At 39.5% G+C, this 23,730-nt stretch overlaps 3 protein-coding genes across 10 annotated transcripts in view; 1 reads left to right on the top strand and 2 right to left on the bottom strand.

The window, feature by feature from the left end:
• Positions 1-7,995, bottom strand: part of LOC131200283 (T-lymphocyte activation antigen CD80-like) — a 58,813-nt gene extending 50,818 nt beyond the window's left edge. For 2 of the 5 annotated variants that reach the window (XM_058186929.1, XM_058186928.1), the window contains exon 1: positions 7,837-7,993. The gene's annotated coding sequence lies outside the window, so the exon portion shown is untranslated. Of the gene's footprint in view, positions 1-7,836 lie in introns of all 5 variants that reach the window. The other 3 variants (XM_058186935.1, XM_058186934.1, XM_058186933.1) reach the window with 3 other exon arrangements.
• Positions 7,276-18,386, top strand: ADPRH (ADP-ribosylarginine hydrolase). 2 transcript variants are annotated; one of them, XM_058186926.1, is made up of 4 exons: positions 7,277-7,525; positions 10,251-10,596; positions 14,532-14,892; positions 16,283-18,386. In XM_058186926.1, exons 2-4 carry the CDS (start codon positions 10,284-10,286, stop codon positions 16,674-16,676), a joined length of 1,068 nt encoding a protein of 355 aa, XP_058042909.1. In that variant the 5' UTR covers positions 7,277-7,525; positions 10,251-10,283; the 3' UTR covers positions 16,677-18,386. The 2 variants fall into 2 exon arrangements, with proteins under 2 accessions (XP_058042910.1, XP_058042909.1); XM_058186927.1 differs by lacking the exon at positions 10,251-10,596 and having other exon boundaries at positions 7,276-7,525.
• Positions 18,387-18,531: 145 nt separating this feature from the next.
• IGSF3 (immunoglobulin superfamily member 3) overlaps positions 18,532-23,730 on the bottom strand; it is a 119,547-nt gene continuing 114,348 nt past the window's right edge. For all 3 annotated transcript variants that reach the window (XM_058186922.1, XM_058186920.1, XM_058186921.1), the window contains 2 exons: positions 21,973-22,398; positions 18,532-21,082 (listed from right to left, as the gene is read on the bottom strand). In XM_058186922.1, coding sequence (XP_058042905.1) covers positions 20,832-21,082; positions 21,973-22,398 — 677 coding nt within the window. In that variant the 3' untranslated portion in view covers positions 18,532-20,831. The remainder of the gene's footprint in view (positions 21,083-21,972; positions 22,399-23,730) is intronic.

Raw genomic sequence — 23,730 nt, 5'->3', positions numbered from 1 at the left:
TGAACTCCATAGCCCTTATATCTCATCCACAGCATCGTTCTACATTTGCTAGGGTCATTTCTGTCTAGCCCAATGCTTGATGGTTTTCACACCCTCTTCATACCCTTCTAGAAGGCTAATAGGGTGGGGCCTCCAAATATCAGGGAGACACTGTTCCATAGGGTCAGGACAGTCATAGAAAATGTGCATCTCTTAGATCTCATCAGATGGCAATATTTAAGGGAAGGAACATGGAACATACCCACCCTGACAGGATGGACTGTTATCCTCGAGGAGAGGCAGTCCTGTACTGTAGATAAGCTGGCCCTATGTCATTTAGAACTTTAATGGTGATAACCAGCACCTTGAATTGCACCTGGAAAGCAACTGGAAGCCAAAGAACAGCAATGTAACATGGGAAGGAAGTGCTGTCCTATAGAAAATGGAGGATGACAATTCACTGCATCCTGGGGTGGACGAACAAGGATGCAAAGCCACTGCATTCCAGAGTTGAGTCTAAGCTAGTTCCTCTCCACCCAGACTTTCACAGTCTTCAGGTACTAGATAAACACCTGAATGCCATCATCTGCCTGGCATGCCTGCCTGAGATGTATAATTGAATATCATCAACATACTGATGGTACTACAACCCAGGCTGTGGAATGACCTGTTTCAGAGGCCTCATGCAGATGTTAAATAGGAAAGGGGAAAGGCCACAGCCAGCCCACATAGAAGAAGCTTATCACCATCAACTCTATTGCTAACCACAATTGGAGTATTGTATACTATTCTGACCGATGTACTTCTCAAGCATCTTGCAGAGCTAGGTGACAAAAGTGCAAAAAAGAGCAATCAAAAAATCTGGAGCAAGTCTGTGAGGAAAGTTTGCAAAATGTAGTGTTTTTAGCTTAAGGAAAGAAAAGTAACTAAAACGATTATGATGTTAAGTGTACAAACTGATACACACTGCAGGAAAATGGGCTAGAATGTGTTCTGTTCCTCTTCTTGAAGCTCAGAATAGAATAGAATAGAATAGAATAGAATAGAATAGAATAGAATAGAATAGAATAGAATAGAATAGAATAGAATTTTTATTGGCCAAGTGTGATTGGACACACAAGGTTGAGACTCTGAGGTTGAATAGTAGAAAATTCAAAACACCTAAAAGCGATATTAGATCATATGGTACCTGGTTAATTTACTACCACAGGGTGTAGTAATTAGCAAGTTGGACAAGGGATCAAACATATTTATAGAGAATAAGGCTATTATGAACTATTAATCACAATGGCTATACAGGGCATTAGGGCAGTGGTGAAATCCATTTTTTTTACTACCGGTTCTGTGGGCGTGTCTTGGTGGGCGTGGCAGGAGAAGGATACTGCAAAATCTCCATTCCCTCACCACTCCTGGGGGAAGGATATTTCAAAATCTCCATTCCCATCCCACTCTGGGGCCATTCAGAGGTGGCATTTTCCAGTTCTCCGAACTACTCAAAATTTCCACTACCAGTTCTCCAGAAACTGTCAGAACCTGCTAGATTTCAACCCTGCATTAGGGATAGTGAATATCTCCATATGTGATCAACACTCTTGTACTCACATCGTGCTTATGAGTTTCCCAGACCCTATTCTGAGAACAGAATTATATAATAGATGGGTTTAACATAATCCAAACCAATGTTCTTTTGATCTTTTTCGGCTGGTTCAAGCCTTGTCCTAAGGCTAATAACTGCTTCAAGGGCTTGAATGACATAATGAGGCATGAAAGGTTAAATTTCATTCACAAATTATTAAACATCAGACCAAAGATGAACTTCAGGTGATGTATTTTGCATATAGTGGAGTTTGACTCATAAAGAATATTTAAATCTCTGTCTCTGACATTTAGTAGTGATCTGCTAGGGCTTGAACATCTCTCTCTCTCTCTCTCTCTTTCTTTGGTAGTTTTTGAGAATATCTAATCTGTATCTGTTCCTCTTATGCTACGGAGCAATATTGCTCAGTTCTCAAAAATATAGAATATAGAACAAATGTCCAAAAATAAAGAAGTTGCTGGTTCATAGTTTATGCTGCTGATCCTTTTTTCTCCCACCATAGAATATTTCAAGAGGAAACAACAAAAGAAGTGCATGTTATTCAGTAGGCTGCCCCTCTGCTCCTGGATAAGGGTGTTGTGACAATAATAGGAAAGGGAGAAATTACGGTATTTTAACTCATGTCACTACTCAATATTGTTTCCCCCATAAATTGCAAGGAAAATAACTGTATGACAATGCACATGCATTGAGAGAAAAACTACATTGTCAGCAAGTTATTGATAGAAGCAGTTAAAATCTAGAACAGCAGATTTAACAAAACTGAGTCTATTGGGAAAGAATTTCAAATCTTGTTCCTGTAAGTCCTTTAGGCCTCTATCCCCAGCTATACCTCCTATTTGAGGTTAGTGGCTAGGTAATTCCTGCTACCAACATTAATCTTACTTAGAATAGCTCATCTGACATGCTTCCAAATAATCCCTGCATGTGAGAAGTTATTGTACCCATATTCCTCCTCCTGCTCTCCTTTCTGTAAAAAGAATAGAATAGAACAGAAGAACAGAGTTGGAAGGGACCTTAGAGGTCTTTTAGTCCAACCCCCTGCTCGGGCAGGAAATCCTACACCAGTTCAGATCCATGGTTGTTCAATTTCTTCTTAAAAACTTACAGTGTTGGAGCATTCACAGCTTATAGAGGCAAGTTGTACCACTAATAAATTTTTCTAACTGTCAGGAAATTCCTTAATTCTTAATTCCTGTCAGGAATCCACCTTAATTTTATGTTGCTTCTGTCCTTGATTAGTTTCCATCCATTGGTTCTTGTCCTGCCTTCAGATGCTTTGGAGAATAGCTTGACTCCCTCTTCTTTGTGGCAATCCTTTAGATATTGGAACACTGCTATCATGTCATTGCCCCCTAGTCCTTCTTTTCATTAAAGTAGACATACCCAATTCCAGCATGTATGTTTTAGCCTCCAGTCCCCTAATCATCTTTGTTGCTCTTCTCTACACACTTTTTAGAGTCTCCACATCTTTTTTACATTGTGGGGACCAAAACTGGATGCAGTATTCCAAGTGTGGTCTTATTAAGGCATTATAAAGTGGTATTAACACTTCACGTGATCTTGATTCTATCCCTCTGTTTATGCAGCCTAGAACTGTGATAGCTTTTTTGGCAGCTGCAGCACATTGCAAGCTTACATTTAAGTGATTTCCTTCTAAGACTCCAATATACCTCACACAGTTACTACTATTGAGCCAGGTATCACTTATGCTACCATGTTTTCCCAAAAATAAGACCTGGTCTATAGGTTTTTTGGCTTCAAAATAAGCACTAGAGGAAATATGATTTCAGGGTGATCAGTCCGGCTGGGTGGCCCATGCCCCACAGCGTGTGGACAAAAGGCAGCAAGTGCACGGGGGTTGATGGTGTCCTGCAGCAGCCACAGCCTCCGTATTGCAGGCAAGTTGATTACCTCCCCAAGCAGCAGACAGCAGCAGAGGCACAGGGTGGAGGCATGCAATCCTGATGCATTGTGCAGGCCAGGGGAAAGCAGAGAGTGCAGCCAGCTGCGGGAAGCTTGTCTTTATGTCTCTTGGCTTGCCTGTGGCCTGTGCAGAGCACCAGGTTTTTCTGCCTTCCCCCCACCCCTCTGCACCTCTTCCTCTGTGTGCTGTTGGTGTTGCTGCACAAAGATGAGCCTCCTGCGGCCGGCAACCTGCTCTCACCCACTGACTGTTGGCTTTCCCCTGGCATGTCTGGATTGCCTGGCTCCCCCCCACTCTGCCTCTGCCTCCACCTGCTGCTTGGACACGTAATCAACTCACCTGTGCTGCATAGGCTACGGCTGCTGTTAGACACCATTGGCCCCAATGCCTTCACTGCCTCCAGTGCTGGACATGTCCCTCCTGGCTGATGATCTTCACTAGAGCTTATTTTCATGGTAGGTCTTATTTTGGGGGGAAATGTGTTATACTGGTGCATTTAGTTTGTCTTGCCTAAATTCTCATAAATTCTCCTATTTGCTAATTGTAATCACACATTTTCCAACTGCCTCTCCTTTTTCTGAAGGGTACTGATTCAGTTGATCAACCACAGATATAAACCTTTCCTCCAAAGATCACGGGATCAGCAAGCAAGCACTTCGTTCAATGGAGGATATAAAGCAAACATGTTTTTTGACTCACATACCAAACAACTTTCTTAAAGCAGCCGATCATGATTATTCACTCAGCCCAACTATAATATATAATTATTGTTCCATTACAAATCTCCATGAAAATTTATTCTTATATAACTCTAGTCTCAGATATGATAAAATGAACGTTGATCCTCATAAACCTGTACAATAGCAGCATTTGTTTCAAGGCTGCATGTTTTTTTCCTGAAACAAACACAGCTGTTCTTCTGGAAATGTTTAAAACTTTAAATTGTATAAAATGTGATTAATGTACATTTTTGAAAATGTATTCTTCACATGTGAATGTATAGATTGAAGTGTGTTCTTTATTAGCTAGGTTCATTGTTAAGGAGAATAGTGGAAAGTCTTTGGGCTGGTCCAGTCATGGTATAAAAATATATGCAGCCAGCAGTTTCTGACAGGTTCTGGAGAACCAGTAGTGGAAATTTTGAGCAGTTCAGAGAACCGGCAAATGCCACCTCTGGCTGGCCCTAGAATGGGGTGTGAATGGAGATTTTGCAGTATCCTTCCCCTGCCACGCCCACCAAGCCACACCATGCCAACTAAGCCACGCCCACAGAACCGGTAGTAAAAAAATTTGGATTTCACCACTGGCATGTTCAATACAACCACTACAGTCAATAGATTAAAAAAGTAGCTCTGGTCATATTTGGACCTCTTCTCAAGAAAGATGAAGGATCTAATCCTGAAAATATCCATTCCATAATGCAAAAGAATCTCATTTAATCAAACCATATTCTGCTGAAAATTTAGTCTAAAGATTTTTTTCTTTGGTAAAAGAAAACTAGTATTAATGTACCAGTTTCTTTTTTTGTATGGGTCTTCCCTTTTAAGACAAAAAAGTATGACACATAATAAACATGGAAAGCCACTAGAAAAACAAAGATACCTTTAATAAAACAAGGCCAATGCTGGGTTTAGGCTTAAGCTAAACAAGCTACAACTACAGCCTTAACCTATTGAACCCTGAGGTGGCCAAAACAGAACCTGCAGAAGAATCCTCCAAGTTTCCAAGGAATTTGTTAGAAAAAGAGAAGATTAGGGTTAGAATATCCTTACCAAGTATAATGTTTCCTACCCAAACTAGAAGCAACTTCCAGAACTGCTAGATTCTTCAAAGTGTTTTGGACTATCTTCCAGAGTCACAAGGTACTTTGAAATCTTGCTGGAGAAAGAGGCTAGAGAAATTCCCTTTGATATATCAGATAAGCCTGAAATAACCCAGGGCGTGTTTAGCGTCTTTCAAAGCTAAATCCTTTGGGGATTCCCTGTTAAGTAGAATGGAAGGAAAACAGAAACTGCAAGTTTCCTCTGAGAAATGTTTCTTTTTGCTCATCCCCACCCTCATGCCACTATGAAAGAAAACAGAAAAAGGAGACTGGGAGGAGTAACACTCTTTCATACATACACTTAGATTTAAAGTGTAGAGGTTATGAGAGCTAGATCAGGAGAAATTCTGAAGAATGACATTCAGCCTATTCTCAAAGATGTTGAACATTTCCAGTTATTTCTACCGGCTAGAACCTTTGCTGATCCAGTCAGGTTTCATAGCGATCATTCATGTCTTGATCACATCCTATGTTTGCAAAATCCTCTAAAAGGAACAACCTTTGAAATCTTTATAAGTTGCAGGTGAGTTTCAATACAGCACTAACTTATGCAAAGAACCAAGATGACATGATGTCTGTACTGAAAGTTCAGCACTGGTTACTACTAAGTTGTTACTAGTTGTTTAGCAAGCCAAATTTCAACTGTGGTAATATTTGTCCCAAAACCCATAATGGTTTAGGGCAGTGGTGAAATCCAATTTTTTTTTACTATCGGTTCTGTGGGCGTGGCTTGATGGGCATGGCAGGGGAAGTATCCCGCAAAATCTCCATTCCCATCCCACTCTGGGGCCAGCCAGAGGTGGTATTTGCTGGTTCTCCGAACTACTCAAAGTTTCCGCTACCGGTTCTCCAGAACCTGTCAGAACGTGCTGGATTTCACCCCTGGTTTAGGACCTGACAATCTGAAGGGTTTTATCATCAGTAAACTATTCAAAACTGTGGCAAAAGCCTGTCCCATCCTTGTGACATAAGTGCTATGAGGAATTTGTATATCTGGCACTTGAGGTTGATCAGTATGCAATCTATTTGTCAAAGGGATCAGGCCTTTAAAGTGAAGTTGCCTTTTTTGTGGTTTAATTTTATTTTATCTTCCATTTTTATTTGTATGTGCATCTATACTGTAAACTAATTAGAGCATTCTCTATGAAGGGGTATGTGCAGCATACAAATGTTTTTAGTTTAAAAATGAAATTTTAATCTAAATGTTTACATCTGATTTAAAATTATTTGTTACATCATTATACTGTTAGATAAAAATAAAACCACAATTTTAGCTTAAAAGTATGGAAAGTCTATTAGCACTTCCTTTTATGAAAACCTAGGGATTTCGTAGAGAAGGGTCCAGGAGGAGGGTGTTTTCTGCTGTTGCTCCAGCCCTCTGGAGCATCTTGTCCCGTCCCCCCCAAATGTAAGGTTGGCCCCAAACACCTCCTATCTTTTTATAAGGGACTAAAGACCTGGCTTTGGCAGTCAGCTTGGCACACCAGTAGGGAAACAGCGCAATTAAGGTAGTTGATTGAGAAATAACAGATCCCATCTCCACCCTCCACACTGCCCTCCTCCCCCTCCTTGTGCCTTTTATTTTATGTTTTAGCTTAGATGTAACTGTAAGCTGCCTAGAGTTACCCTATGGTAAGATGCACAGCCAATAAATTTTATAGGGCGTTGGTGGAAACCTTCCGTTTTCCTCAGCTGAGCAGACTTTTCTGATCACCAAACACAGAAACAAACATGTGGCACATCCTCCTTTCTATTCAGGTCTAAGTAGATTCCTCTGAATGAGGTGGCCAATAAAAGTTAGTTAGTTTGTTTGTGGGTGGGTGGGTGCGTCTCCCACCTCAGAGGAATCTGGTGATTAGAGAAGTCTGCTTAGCTGAGGAAAACGGAAGGTTTCTACCAACGCCCCATCCGTTTGGCTATTACTCAATATATATATATATATATACACAGTGCCTATAGGACTGCAACTTTAACTTGGGTGTCGCTTTCTGCCAGACGACATCCAAACAAAACTTCCCGTGAAGCAAAGCGACGATCCTTTGACCGGGAGAAACTTTTTTTTCGGCGCTCTCCCTCAAACTCGGTTCCCCCGAGAACCGGCTGCCGCTTTTGCCACAGCGCCGCCGCTGTTTCTCGCCCCCGTTTTCTGTCGGGTTTCGGGCGCGAATCCGCGATCGCTGTCAATTCGCAGAGCGTCACTGTAAGTATGCCTGAGTCAACCTATTTAAAATAACCCAAGGTAGGGCCCTTGGTCGTAACCAAGATTACTGGACGTGTCTTGTTCCCTCCACTACTTTTCCCGAATGGTTGTGTTTTTTCCGGTTAGGAGAATAGCATTTATAGCCTTGTGCATTCAGAAGTGACCTCCTCCCGCACTTGATCCTGAGCAAACAGACCCTGGGTGATAGCCTAAATAGGGCACTGCCCGAACTCTTGAAGCGTCTTCCTTAATGGACCCTAGTCATTAATAAGCAATAATGCATTTTATTTTGAATTAAATAAAATAATCACATGTATTCGGAAATACATCACCCCGGCCTCTTCCTCTTCCTCCTCCAGGATTTTTAAGGGGTTGTTGCGCCTAGCGATCGCGGCATAAGGCAACACCCACGGCTAAGGCCGAAAGAAAGCGGAAGAGAAAGGCAGATCAAACTAAGTCCATGGTTTGCGAAACCAGCCGAGAGCTGAGACGTCCCACTTACCCCTTCAGGAGCTTTTTCGCGAAGGAAGGAGGGAGGGAGGGAGGGGTGGGCGGGCAGGCAGGCAGGACCTACTTATGACTGCATGACTGTAACTTTGTTGCTGGGTATCCTTACGATTTATTTTGATTGTTTCCTAGTATGATTCGATTGCTTATTTGTAGCCTATGACTATCATTAAGTGTTGTATCATTAAGTGTTAAATTTGTACACTATGACCATCATTAAGTGTTGTAAGTGTTGTACCTTGATGAAGGTATCGTTTCTTTTATGTACACTGAGAGCATATGCACCAAGACAAATTCCTTGTGTGTCCAATCACACTTGGCCAATAAAAAATTCTATTCTGTTCTATTCTATTCTATTCTATTCTATGTAAACTGAGAGCGTATGCACCAAAGACAAATTCCTTGTGTGTCCAATCACACTTGGCCAATAAAAAATTCTATTCTATTCTTTCTCCGCAAGCAGGACTTGGCCCAGGCAGGACTACCGGCTCGGTAGGATGGAATTGGGGCTCAGGTATCTGGGGCATTGCTAGCAAAGAACCCAGAGTGGCAAGCAGGGGAAACAGAACGATTTGATTTTCTTTCTTTCTTTCTTTCTTTCTTTCTTTCTTTCTTTCTTTCTTTCTTTCTTTCTTTCTTTCTTTCTTTCTTTCTTTCTTCCTTCCTTCCTTCCTTCCTTCCTTCCTTCCTTCCTTCCTTCCTTTCTTTCTTTTTTATTTGGCTTAACGAAAGCCACAATGTACTATAGGGACTTTTGGTGAGACTGGGAGAATTGTGCACCTGTGGTCTCTGAAGCAATTGCTTAATCCTGTAGAGCCGGGGTACTGTCCCTTGCCTTGTTGCTTAAGTTAGTGGCAGAGCAAATGCGATGAGCCTTGATGTGTCTATCACAGAAACATTAGACAGCATCTTTACAATTGAATCTATGTCCTCCCCCCCCTCCCGTAACAATGCCTTTTCATAAACTTGACAGTTTCACTTATTGAGGGTTCCTTTTTTTTTTGGAACAGTAGTTCCTTTAGTAGCTTCTGCTGCACGTCTTGTTTAACTTGGCACTGAATTAACCTATCTTCATAACGTACACAGGACATAAATTCATAAAAGGGCTGGGATGACGTTGACTCTGCTGCAATACTGTATTTGGTTTTGTTTTTTAAAAAAGAGAGAACCACCAGAATATTCTGCAAGGTGGTTAATATAGACCAAAGAACATGACAATCCTAGCATATCTTGCAATACTGTGTATTGCACAGAATTGTTTTGACTGTTTTGCAACTTGAATTTCATCATGGGTTTGACTTAGAAACACTGACAAGAGTACATTTGAGATACATACTGAGAACATATAATATTTGATAGATGTTCTCAACACACCACAAACACACACAATATTCAAAAATCACACACACACACACACACACACACACACACACACACACACACACACACATATAAATTGATTAGGGCACTATTGACTTTTATGTCTCATTCTAGCTTTTGGATTTTTTTGTTTGTTTTGATTTACTTGGAGGCGGGTTGCTAAATGTGTGCAACACAAACAAAAGTGGAAAAAACTGATTGTTAAATGGACCAACTATCATTTTTCATGGGGATAAAATGAACCAGGAACTTATTTCAGTATTTAGTCAGTGTTAGAATTTTTCATTCATTGGCTAAACTGTTTGAAAAGAAGGACAGTGTTTTTTTTCCACCATGAAAGTGACCAAAAGGAGATGATTTACCTTCTGTGTCAGGCTCTAGAAAGAATTGAAATAAATTCCTTGTTTTAAATAGTTTCATTTAAAAGCTACTTTTTGTTTTTTAGTTTTGTTTCATACATGAGACCATATGTATTAAACTATATGCAATTTCCCCCCCTTGGTTGTGGATAACACTTTCCCTCAGTAACTTAGAATGAACATTATTTGGGCTTTGCACCTCCTGACAGCAAAATGTTTATATTATTCATTAAAGCAGCCATTTTTCTTTCAATTTTTTTTCTTTCAAATTCATGCAGAAATCTAAACAAAGCATCTGTATGTTGCTTTAGTGAACAGCATACAGGAGCTTTGATTATATCTTTTCTAAAGCACTTTTTCTAAATCATTTTTAAGTGTTTATATAAAAAAGATACTGTATACAATAAAACAGTTGAAATGTATGCAATTGAGATGTCCAGGTAAACCAAGGTGTGCTTTTTAACTTGTTTTTATTTCAGATTTTGCTTTTAATCTTATTGAGGCAACACAACATGTGTTCTGGCCTGTTGGAGAACTATGTGGCTGCCATGGTGTTGAGTGCAGCTGGAGATGCCCTGGGCTTTTGTAATGCAAAATGGGAATTCCAAACAAATGGCGAGAAAATTCACAACGAAGTAGCCAAAATGGGTGGCGTGGACCATCTTAATATAAAAGGTTGGAAGGTCAGCGATGACACCATTATGCACTTGGCTACAGCTGAAGCCTTGGCTGCTGCTGGCAAAAATCCAGACTTATCCCACTTGTACAAACTCCTTGCAACAAACTACAGGGATTGTATGAGTGACATGGATGGACGATCTCCAGGTACATTTTTAAAACGTTTCCATGGGAATGAGTAGAATAGGATTTCTCAGATGCCATGCTTTACCAGGTGTATTCGGCTTTGCTGTTGGAAAAGCTCCATTTACAACTCTGTTTATTGGCTTTTTTTATGATTCCTGTTTTAATGTAAACCTACTTTTTGTGACCTGCAGAGCCATTTCTGGCTACAATTGCTGAAAATCATTGGATGCTTTAGTAGCCAAAGTTCATACTCAGTTTAATATTTTCAAGTCAGATCTTATTAGAGGGATAACACCACGTGGTTCCAGATGGTTTGGAATAAACACCCGAACTCTCTCAGGGCATTGGGTATGTTGGTTGGGAATGATGGGACTTAATTACTAACCAACCTGAAGAGTAGCAGCATGTAGAAGGTTAGCAGAGATATAAGAATAAAATGAACTCAAAATCATAAAATTGTAGGCTAAGGCCAGATCTAGCCAAATATTTACCTCATTACTCAATCTTCCCTCCTAGCATAGTTTGATATTTCTCTTCCCTGCATTATAGCTCCTTCTCTTAATCAGGACAAACATTTAAAGGAACCTTAATCTCTCCGGTCTATCCATAGAACATTCCAAGATTTGATTCAAGTATATTGTGGCATTTTCCTTTTCCATCAAATATATTGAAGATCCTGGAAAACTCTGACTGGTCCAGAATGCAGTGGTTTTTATAGTAATGGGAGTCTCTGAGTTTTCTCCTGAAAAGCCTCTATTGTGAGAGTTGCATTGTTTATCAATTCTGTTCCAGATGCAATTCCAGGTGTGGTAACTCCCTTGAAAAGCCCAACATGGCTTAGAATAACTAATGGACCATCTTTTCCCAGTGTGATTGGAAATGTGATTCCTCCTTCTTTGGAACAACCTTCTTTTCAACAGCCTTCTTCCCAACATTGTTTCCCATTGATTTTTCAGAAACAAACTAAAAACTGACTATTGGGAATAGATTTGTGATGAGGGGGTTATTATATTACTGGTTAAGTTCCCCTTTGTTTAAGGGTACAGTAATACATCCTGCTAAGTGACAAATCATGGTTTATCTGTCATTATTTATTTAATTTCTATAGCCAACTATTTCAGCTAAGTGATTAGGTGAAGAATACAAAATAAATATATAGCCAAGAAAATTTTAATAATTGCCAGTAAAACCAAGAAATGGCATCCTTAATACATTTAAGGGCCCAGGCACATAGCCAGGTTTTTAAAGCCTTATGAGAGGCTAATAGGGGCAGGATCATTTTAATTTCTGAAGGAAGGATGTTCCAAGGAGCAGGGGCCATGGCTGAGAAAGTACATCGTCTGGTTCCTTTCAGTTGACATTTCTTGGCTGGTGGAATATGCACCATGCCCAATCTGCTGGACCAGATTGGACTCGTAGAAACTTTTGGGAAAAGACGGTCCCTTAGGTAACCCAATCCCAAGCCATGTACGGCTTTAAAGGTGACAGGACCATAAATTGTAGCATGAAACACACTGGTAACTAATGAAGCTCACACATTAGTGGCATTATATGTGACACACTATTTATTACCTGTGCAGCCGCATTCTCTTATCAGTTGAAACTTTCAAATGATCTTCAAGGACAGGCCAATGTAGAGCACACTGCAGTAGTCCACACACAAAGAACAATAGCCAAACCCAAGAATCCACAGTTTGGCTTCATGCAATGTGTGAACCTAACACTTGCCTTTCGAATTTTATTGAACAGGTATATTTAAAATTATATTTATAAATTTATTTAAATGTATATATCCCTTTGATCCAAACAAGTCTTTAACCAGCTTATAAAAGAGAGTAAAAAAAAAAACCCTCTAAAAAAGCACGGGTTGTACCACAAGAAAATAAAATCAGAAGAAATGGAAAGTGCAAAGAAAATCAAACAAATAAAATGCAATTAATCTGATGTGTTTCTATGTTGTTTATATGTTTCTGTTTTGTTCTTGTGTCTCATTAAAATTCAGAACCCAGTGACTGCTGGTGGAGGATTCTGGGAACACTAGAAAATCTAGAATAGAAAATCTATTATCCTCAGGTTATGCACTACAGGTATAGTGCTCAGATATGGTGTACTCTGAAAAATACAACTGAGGATGGGTTGTGTGTAAAGTATGTATGCCGTGCCATCATTCCCCTGAAAACTTCCAAATTAAGCTGAATTACAAAGGACAGTTTTAAATGACTTTTAGAAAAGTCCATGTCCATGGTTTGGGTTTCTTGCAGCTCCTTGTAGAGTAGCTTGTGGGCTTTCGGTTCTTGAGAAATTTATACATCTGTAAACTACCTTGTTGTTTTACAAACTTGAAACTCTGCAAATCATAGGGATTTTCCCCTTCTGGACAAGGCATAGGGAAATTCCTCCTATAGCCTTGACCTTCAGAAAAGCTTGCAAAGTAATGGTGCTTTGTAAATTCTTGGTAGCTAGGTAGAAACTTTTCTTCAGGATCAGAATACCTTAGTGAAGATAATTTATCTAAAGAAGTATTTTGTCAACCTAAAATTGTTTTTTTTTCTTTTTTTAATCATAGAAGACTACATGTCATTAAATTAACTCACACTCTCCTTTACAAAAATACATCGTCTATACCTTTCGGCTCTTAAAAGAGTTATAAAACTGGCAGTGGTCACATAGAGTTAGTGAGTCTGATTCTCTGTTTAATACAAACAACTACATTAAAATGCCTCCAGATAATGCCTGTCCAGACTGTTTAACCGTATTCAGTTGTGTGAAGCCTATTGCCTCTGTGACTAATTATTTCCACTGTTAAAACAGTTCTCTAATTCTTATGTGTTTCTGTAACTTGCATCATTTTCTGTTCTGTTCTGCACAATGATAGAGAACAACTCTTGGTTTAGTTCATTGCGAACCACATTGTCTTATATGTTGAAAACCGGAAGATGACTATTGTAGATCATTAAACTCCAACCATTCAAGTACTACATTCTGCTTTCACCATTGCTAACCAAAGCCTGTCAGAAGTCCAATAACACTCTCCCATGCAGAATTTTAGCAATTGTTATTGGGAGATTGATTGCCTCTGTTCCCAATAGATACTTTGAACTTCTCTCATGTTCATTAAAAATACAGCAAGAAAGTTGTCAAATAATCCTTTCCTCCAATTCTCTCTCTTCTCTCTCTCAATTAGAATGTGTAACGATTCTCTGAATTTTCATGGAAGCTATACAGAGTATTGCAGATGTTGGGGAAAAAGTGAATTCTTTTCTTCTAGGTTTAATATATGCATACTTTGGTATAAATTTAAAGGGTTTCCCATTCACTTACATCTTTTGATTTAAATACTGTATATTCTTTATTCTGTATGTAGTCAGAATTAGGTCTCACAACTTTCAGTGGGACCTAATTCCATATAAGTGTACATCTAATTACATCCTCAGATGGTTTATTATGTTAATTATACTTTTTGTAATTATTGTATTATCTGCTTCTTCAACCTACTTGCTTCACCAATGTTGTTAAGGCTGTTCAGATTTATGAACAGCATTAACAAATTTCAGTTTCACAGTGGTAAAACTGGCTTTTATACAAGAGTGAGTTTCTATTGAAATGGGATTGCTAGTTTTGACTTTTTGCAGTTTTCTGATAGTTCAGTAGCATCACTATCACTAACTGCTACTTTTATATTGTGTTCTGAAAATGTATTAGAAGTGCATTGGCTAGGTTGATTAAGGATATTGGGTCTTATAAGAAAACATATTTAGAGACATTCAAAGAGGGTTATTTTACATTGTGTAAGAAGACAGGCACAGCAAAAGTTTATTCAGGAAATATTTTTCTGATAATGGTACAAAGTCATTTGGAGTTGTGTTTTGTATAAACTCTATTTCTAAGGTTTAATTTTGTTGTTTTTGCTGCCTGCTTAATGAACATGTTCTGATACAATGTTCCATCTTTCACAGGTGATACTTGCATGCATTATGCTATGAATTTGGATCCAGATGACCCACATAGTTGGATACCTAGTTTCTGTGAAAGGGGAGGAGGGTGTGGAGCTGCCATGAGATCAATGTGCATTGGACTAAGATTTTGTCATCCAGAAGACCTGGAAACATTAATTGCAGTCAGTATTGAGAGTGGACGAATGACTCACCATCATCCGACTGGTTATCTTGGATCCCTTGCATCTGCTCTTTTTACTTCTTATGCTGTCAATCACAAACCAATAAAGGAGTGGGGAAAAGGGCTAATGGAGGTGATCCCTAAAGCAAAGGCCTATATCCAGAGATCTGGCTGCTTTGTAGAGAAAAATTTGGCGCGTTGGTAAGCATGGGTATTTGTGATGTTAATAGTTGAAAGTCTTAAGCATATCTGATATTTTGGGGACTGTATAGTGCAGAGCAAGCATTGAATATATTCTAGCCAGACAACCCACATAGATAATTTGGAACAAAAGGGTAAACTATGAATCTTCCTATTTGAGCTCTCAACTGGAGAACACAAGAGAGTTCCAGAATGGAGGAGAGAAGGTAACAGAATAACCGAATAAGATTTGGAAGGGACCTTGGAGGTCTTCTAGTTTAACCCTCTGGTCAAGCAGGAAACCCTATATCATTTCAGGCAAATGCTTGTCCAATTTCTTTTTAAAAACTCCCGTGTTGGAGCACCCTCAACTTCTGAAGGCAAGCCATTCCACTGATTGTTCTAAAATAGTCCCTGCAGATTTAGAATAATCCACTAATCATTGCCAACTATAGGGGACAGTGTTCATCTCTGTTTCAAGGCCATTGAGTCGGTCCTGTCTGAAAATGGTTATGTGGCCAGCACGATATCACACAGTGCTCTTACCTTCCCACATTTGGATTAAAACAAATTTTGGCCTCCTGGGCACCCGCATCCCTGACCCTAGCATTAGGAAATGTAACAGCACTCCACTCTTATCTACAGACATTTGCATGCTTTCGAATTGCTAGTTTGGCAGGAGCTGGGGTGAGAGCGGGAGGTCACATGGTCACATGGCACTCAGTTCTTGAATCTGAGCTGCCAGCTTTCCAGTGGACAAGCCCAGCATCTTAATTACTGGACCACCATGCCATGTTCTGTCAAGAAATTCTCCTTAGTTCTAGGTTGCTTCTTTCCTTGATTAGTTTCCATTCATTGCTTCTTGTTCTGTCTTCAGGTGCTTTGGAGAATAGGCTGATCCCCCTCTTCTTTGTGGCAGATCCTTAAAGATTGTAAGACTGCTATCATGTTACCCTTAGTCTTTTTCATTAAACTAGACATACCTAATTCCTGAAATCATTCTTTCTGTTTTAGCTTCCAGTCCCCTAATTATCTTTGTTGTTCTTCTCTGCACTTTCTAGAGGCTCAACATCTTTTTTATATTGTGGAGACCAAAACTGTATGCAGTATGTATTGTATAGGTAATAGGCAAAGCCAAGTTATGCTATTTTCAATGCTGATCTACATAGCTTTCTAGACACTATTTCATAACTTATGCCTCAATCCTTTTAATTATATTGGCTCCATTTTTATATTTTATACATCTAAGGCAACATCTAACTGGAATTTTCGTGTTACATTGGACTTCAAATTTCCTTCATAATCTTCCAGTTATCAAGGGGGGGAGGGCGGAGTGGTTAGAGTTTTAATATAAATTCATTAATTTACATAAATCTATCTTATCAATAGAAACTGTGCATTTCTATTTCAGGAACTACTTTGAAAACCAGTGGAAGAGATACCTGGAAATCAGAGGCATCTCAGATGGGATCTCTCCTCCTTCCTTCCCTAAAGTATTTGGTGTGAAAGAGAGAGATGAATTCTACACTTCCTTGAGTTTCTCTGGGTGGGGAGGTAGTAGTGGCCATGATGCGCCCATGATTGCCTATGATGCCATCCTGGGTTCTGAGAACTGGACGGAATTAGCTCTGCGGAGTTTCTTTCATGGTGGGGATAGTGACTCTACTGGGGTGATTGCTGCATGCTGGTGGGGGGCAATGTATGGCTTCAAAGGGGTTAGTGAAAAAAACTATAAAAAAATTGAATACAAAGAGAGACTGGAAAAAGTGGCTAAGAAACTCTATCATCTCAGCTTGACTACCTAAAAGTCCTACTGCGAGAGGTGAAGCAACTGTTAAAATTAGGCAAAACAAAATATTTACTTGTGAACTTATAAAAGAATGTGAATAGTGAATATATCTAGAGTGTGATTTAAGTTATTCAGTAAATACTACTGAAAGATCTAACAGCATCTGTCCTTAAAAAAACTGAAGAATTTATTTGAGTATAATGTAACATTTAGCTGGATAGGGAGAGGGGAAAAGATACCTCTCATTTTACTTGTAAAATTAGTTGGGACCTCTAATCTTTTGTGTTTTGTTTGTATTTAGGAATGTAGCAAAAGAATCTGAAACAAGACTTTTTTGGTACATGCATTGGGTTTTCTAGGAAGTGTGTAGGCAGATAAACATTGTCCCTGCTGCATTTTTACTTTTCGGATTGTAGTTTTAGTTGATCAGAGAGAGCCATTAGTCCTCTAGTTGCAACTGAGCTGTTGTCATCCATCATTTCTAATTGCTGCCATAAATATAAGCAATTCAAGTCCTGCCTTAGCCATGACAGCCAGCTAGGTGACTATGGGCCAGTCACTCTCAGCCCAACTCCCTTCCCAGGGTGGTTGTGGGGAAAATAAGGGTGGTGTGTTGGATACATTGACTGCCTTGAGTTATTTGCATATAATGTATGTATGTAAAAAATAATAAAGGTGAGATATACATACATGCATGCATACATACTTACTCTATGGACTTTTGACTTACATGTTTGCAAGCAGTGAACTACAGGAATTGTAACATTAAATTTTGCTTAGTATTTTGCAAACTTCATTCATTCAACCACATAGAGTTTTGAAATAGCCTCAGTGGGTTGAAGACATGTGGCTCATAAGATTATTTATTTGTATCCTGCCTTTATTATTTTTACAAATAACTTAAGCCAGTGAACATACTTAACACTCCCTCTTCCTATTTTCCCCAAAACAAACACCCTGAGAGGTGAGTTGGGCTGAGCGACAATGACTGGCTGAATGTTCATCCAGCTGGCTTTCATGGTAAAAGTGGGATTTGAACTCATGTCTCATCGTTTCTAACCTGGTGCTTTAATCACTAGAACAAACTGGTTCTCAGACTAAAAAAAGTCTATGTGTTTAAGGACAATCTCTAAAGGAAGAACAAATAATAAACAATTGCTATGCATAGATATATTTTGCATAACTCCAATAACATACTGCAACATTAGCTTAGATTCCCATTCCTCCCTCAGCATTGTTGAATCTTTAAGGAAAAGCAGCTCTTCTCTTTGCCATTACAGCTAAGGTCCAGCAAAGTTATACCTTCATAATCTTAGTGCTTTCAGAATTAAAGGGGAACAGACCAGTGAACTCCATTCTTCTGTACAAATGAGTCACTGTAGGCATTTGTTCAATGCTTATTTTGTGTGCTCATGCCAGTGATGCCAAGCCATGGTAAGAACAAGAACATTGTGACTTGCTGCGGTTGAACACCCAACTTGACATAAACAGCACATTGAGAGCTGGGATTGTATCAATAAAAAGTTTTGTTAACAGTTGAAAGCCATTAACACAGGACAATAAATCACCATTTTAACACAGTTTACTATAGCTTGCATGTGTGTTGTATAAAACATTTAGTGCAACATGGTACAAAGTTTCTCTTTAATAATAATAAAAAACACATTTTCTCACATCATGCAAAGGTAGCTTGTTCCTTTTTCTCTGGGTAGAGAAAGAGTGGTCCAAAAAGCTTTGTGAAAGCTTTTTGCAGGCGGTGTCCATGTTTTAAAAAGAAAGCCCATTCTGAACTGGTGATCAGTTTGGCAGCACAATGGACAAGTCATTTGCAAGTGATCCTTGGTGCTGCTTGTGGGACAATTCTTCCACTATTTAAGAGGCTTTATGACATCCATATACTTTCCCAAGAGTCCACAGTCCACAGATTGGAGAGCTAGCCACTGGATGTCGCTGTGGGATAACTTTCCATAAGCAGGCGTGCAGACGAGGATTGCTGGTAGGGAAGCATAATGCTACTAGGTCAGTTGAAAACATTTCCAATGCAAAGATAAGAAACAATGTTGTTTAGGGCACGGATTGTCCCACTGCCTCCTTTCCTTTTTAAGACCTTAACTCAATTACAGCTCCTGCCCTCCAGCAGTATATGTACAAGACGTTTTACATCAACAGAACCGTAGAGAGAAGCTAGGAACTTTTGAGTGTGTGTGCGTGCGCAGGTGTCTCATTTTCTTTTTAAATCCCCTCTCTTCTGAATAGACAGTATAGACAGGCAGACTAAAACTGTATGTGTTTTCAAATTGCACATTATATAAGATTAGGGTTTTGCAGAGGCAGATTTGGTTCTGGGAACTTTCTAGGTGCTTTATTAGAATTTTACAAGGATGAGAGCCTTTTTTCAAAACCCTCAGAGCTTAGATAATTCCCTCCCCCCTCCCTTAAGAGCATCTGCCTCAACCTAAGGTCCTTTAGATGTGTTTTATTACAAATCTGTTATTTCTAGCCAGCATAACCAGAGGCCCTGCTGGCTGCGAATTATGCAAAGTATAGTCTCCATCCATCTCAGAGACACCAGGTTGAGAAAGACTGCCCAAATATTCGCATAAACAGGCATGTCTTTCTCTTGACATAAGGAAACCCTTTGCCTTGGTATTAAAGCACCACTCATCAAGTTTGTTATTCCCACAAATTGCTTTAATAAGGACAAATTAGCAAAACTATTAGTTTTCACTCTTCAGGAAGGAAAAACCTGCTGTATTGCTATCTTCTTACCACTGATCAACCACCTTCATGTCAAGGCAGCATAACATGCTGGCATACATCGCTGACACTATGAATCACACAGATTCACCTGTTTTATGAAAATTAGCAACCAGCTGTGCCAGGAAGACTTTTTGGAAGACAGTAAACACACTTTTTTTTTTTTTAAAGTTTTAAAATTTTTCTGTCTCTGCAGCTAGAATCAGGGCACAAGAGATCTGGTCCATCATGTATAACAAGCATTTTCCTGGACAGCACATGGAAAGAGCTCTTGACTTGAAGTAAGCATTCCACCTGATCTGAACCAAGGTCTCTTAATGCTGTGCCTTTCATAGAAAGAACAACAGTTCTTAGCCCAGCATATTTTCACTTACTGTGGCTTATGCAAGGCTGGTGGAATGAAGATGAAGGTTAGTATACCTGAAGAAATAAAGCTGAAATAACAAAGCAGCATATACATATATTGGAGGGAAGGAAGAACATTCCTACCCCTACTTGCCTGATGTAAGCTTCTCTGTGTAGACAGTGCAGCTGGACACAACATTTGTAAGAAACAGAAGTTGGTCAGTATGTCAGCCCTTTCTCTGCTCTGTTTCAACATTCCACAGTTATTACAGTGCCAGGCCACACAAGGAGTCAGTTACTTCTGCACTGCTTCCTAAACTTTGGTCAAGATTAGGATCTTTTTTTCCCCCCCTGCTGCAATCTCTAAGTGTGATAGCAGAGGATATTTAAATCTGGGCCTTTTTGGTCATTGGAATTAAACAGGCAATTTTACGTGGGGAAGTCAAAGTTTACCTTTGATGGACTGTAATTTCTTTTTGAAGCTAAAAACAAAGCCCCTCCCCCATAGGCATGTTCAGTCCTGAAGTAATAGGAAACATCCAGACCGAGATGGCAGAAACAATGCTGCTTAATATGTAATATGGAGTGATCCTAGGTTTGTTTCTCAAAAGCAATATGCAGTTTCTCTGGTCCTCACCAAGGACATGTAGCTGCTGAAACAAGCCCATTTGATAAAATAAGCTTACTCAAAATAAAGTGCCCCACTTTGGCACAACCAGAGCCCAACTTAATCAATACATTCTGGAGTCTGTCCTCTGCATAATACAAGAATACATATTTGAGCAACAGAATTACAGTCCAGAAGACAAATGATGACACTGGATGAAAAGGAAAACAGTATGAAAATTCATTATATACAGTGAACAAATGGACGCTCTATCCCCCTTAGCAATTGGCTGGTTCTTCACAGGCATTCTAGGGTGTTCAGGTTCCTGTAGCCCCGAAGGTGACAGGACAGGGTAGCAGAGGTAAGCTGGTATCCGAAAGTTCAGATGGTGAATAAAAATACAACAAAATAGATCTCCTTTGGGTTTCAGATGCCGCTTTACCTCTTTTAGGGCGCTGCCATTTAATCTATAGTTCCTGGATGAATACTGAGAACAGGAGGCTCCAGACAAGTGGGGGAATAGTTTAGATGTGGCTCTTTGATCCATAACAAAGGGACCCCGTTCTTGCCCTCCGAATTCTTGCTGGAATTTCGACTTTTGAATCGCACCAGCAGAATGGTGATGATGAGAATGCCAAAAATGGGAAAGGGATAAAAAAATACGAAGTAGAACAGGGAGTCATTGTTGCAGATAACAGACTGCAGAGAGGAACCTAAAAAAAGAGCGAAAGGATAGTAATAAACTTTCAGATCAATACATTTCTTTTTTCTGTATATGCCAAACATCTGTGTCTGTGAGTCTGTGCCTGGGTGTGCCTGCATCTGTGTTTGTTAAGTCAATCTTGATTTCTGATAATTATATGGAAAAACTCCAGTTCAGTTTTAATATCCACACAACTTTCTTGGCAACATCTTCAGAAGAAAGCTATTGTTGTCTTCCTAGTATGAGAGACAATGAATGGGCCAAAGTCATCCAACTGGCTTCTGTGCCAAAAACAGGATGAGAACAGGAATCTTCCTGCATCTGGTCCAGAGCCTTCACCACTAGACCAAACCTCCTCTTATAAACAACTATTAAGAAGCAATATACCAAGTTAGGCTAAAATCAATCCTGTGTGAATAGAACTCTTTTAATCAAAATGTTTTGTTTACTACAATATTCAAATTTAGCAACTGTATACTCAATAAAAATGAGTATAAATTGCCATATGTACAGGTCATGGATTGACAATCAAAGGGAAATTAATTTGTAGAACTTTGCTTCCTTTTCATCTCCAAGCTATAATCTTTCAAAAGAATGGTACTGTTTTTGAGAAAGTACCATTCCTGTAATTTAAAAGAAAAAATGTATCAGAGACCGTAGAGAATAAAGATAGCACAGTGAACTAGGATCTGAGACATCCAGATTCAACTACACCCCTACTAATGGAAACTCACTAGCTTTGCTAGCTGAGGAACTCTGGGAGTTGAAGTCCACAAGTCTTAAAGTTGCCAACGTTGGAGACCCCTGATATAGATCCTTCAAAATATTCTCAAGCTATATTCTCATTGATATTTTACAAGCCCCATTCCTGTCTATTAATAAACACCTTAATCACCTTACCTGTATCTTGCACATAAACAGTAATAAGACCAGAATCTTCTTCTGTAAGTTTGTACCAGATTCCCTTGGGATCCGGTAGCCACTCTTCCACATGGCATGAGTAATTGCCAGCATCAGAAGAAGCTGCCTGCAACACAGTCAGTCGATAGAACATGGCTGAAAGTCTTTGAAAACGTAGTCTCCCTTCCCAAGGGCTGTTCTCTCGGCTGAAGACGAAATCCTGGCCTACTCTTAACAAGGCCTCTTTATCTTCTTCGTTCTTGTGACCGGTTTGTCCACTTCTGTCTTTATTCTTCATAATAAACCATGTCACAGCAAAACGGGAATCCTGGCTGGTAGGTGACAAAATGTTGCAATCCAAATGGAAATGGTCCTGTTCTGACACTGTGAGGTTGGCTATTGTTGCATCCACTTGTAGTGAGGCATCTGAAGATATTGAAGATATACAAAGGCCAATTAGTTTCTCTAATTGTACAGAGCATGAGCCAATGCTGAAAAGCAAAATTTGGAATTTCTTGATTGAACGGCCCTCCCTTCAGAATACAGTTTCCTGAAATGAGACACAGAATTTAGGTTTGCCTGCAAAGGCTTGTTCCTCTTCTTGGCATAGAAACCAGGAGATCAAAAAATATATGGTAAAGAACAAGTTGCAAGGGTGTACTGCCAACTTTCAGATAATCAAGAAAGAGATTGCTAAGAAAACAAGTGCTGGAGAATAGACTATGCCCATGGGGCAAATATGACAAAGAATAAACATATTCAGGCTTTTTAAAATGTCCTGACTGGAATAAGATTACTCAAAGACTGGAATGGAAGATATTCATACCTCTTTGGATAACCTCTGTAGACAAGGGATTATCATTATGGAATAGTTATGTGGAACTGAACATTTCGATCAAAAAACTTCGATCACAGCCTGACCTATGCTTACTACAATGGATCCACTCCCGTGAACTCCGTGCAGAACTCAAAAGACGCCAAGACCAAGGTGACACAAATCTATACATTGACTACTGTGCTGACAGCATAAAAAGTAAGACCCACAATCAATCCCCCAACATCCAACCCTCCATACAACCAACCTTCATCCAAAAGTAGATACCCACGCCCCTTACTTCTTCAATACCAATCACTACTGACCTCAAATACAAACTAATAAACGCAAGAAGCATCGTAAACAAAATGCCTGAACTCCTCCTCTTATTAAATACTGCTACATTTGACATCATATTTGTCTGTGATGCATCCCTCCCTGACTCCATTGTTACAGTAAGAGACTATCACATTTTCTGATCTGATCGCGAAACTCGCAGAGGGGGTGGAGTAGCTATCTTCTACAAAAAGTCACTAAACCTAAAAAATATTCAAATATTGCACATAAACTCACTCTTCTGGAAACTATCGTCTGTGAACTGTCCTTAAACACCACACTTTGCTTCTTACTATGTTACAGAGCCTCTGACTACGATATCGCACATGCGAACAAGTTAACTTCACTACTAATGTCGGCAGCCTCCTGCCCATACCCTCTCATCTTTCTTGGTGACCTCACTCTACCTCTTATTAATTGGACAATAAACAAATGTACAACTGAACCCATCCATACAACCCTATACAATAATGCTGTTACAAATCTAAGTCTAGATCAACTATTAACTAACAACACTAGACTCAACAACTGCCTCGACCTCATCTTTTCTAACAGCTTAAACTCAATTTATGGACTACAAATAAAAGAACTCTTTTCCAACAGTGACC

This window comes from Ahaetulla prasina, chromosome 5 (genome assembly GCF_028640845.1).
Source record: "Ahaetulla prasina isolate Xishuangbanna chromosome 5, ASM2864084v1, whole genome shotgun sequence".
Taxonomy (NCBI): Eukaryota; Metazoa; Chordata; class Lepidosauria; order Squamata; family Colubridae; genus Ahaetulla; species Ahaetulla prasina.
The sequence above is the reverse complement of the archived record's forward strand: the minus strand, read 5'-3'. Positions and strand labels throughout refer to the sequence as shown.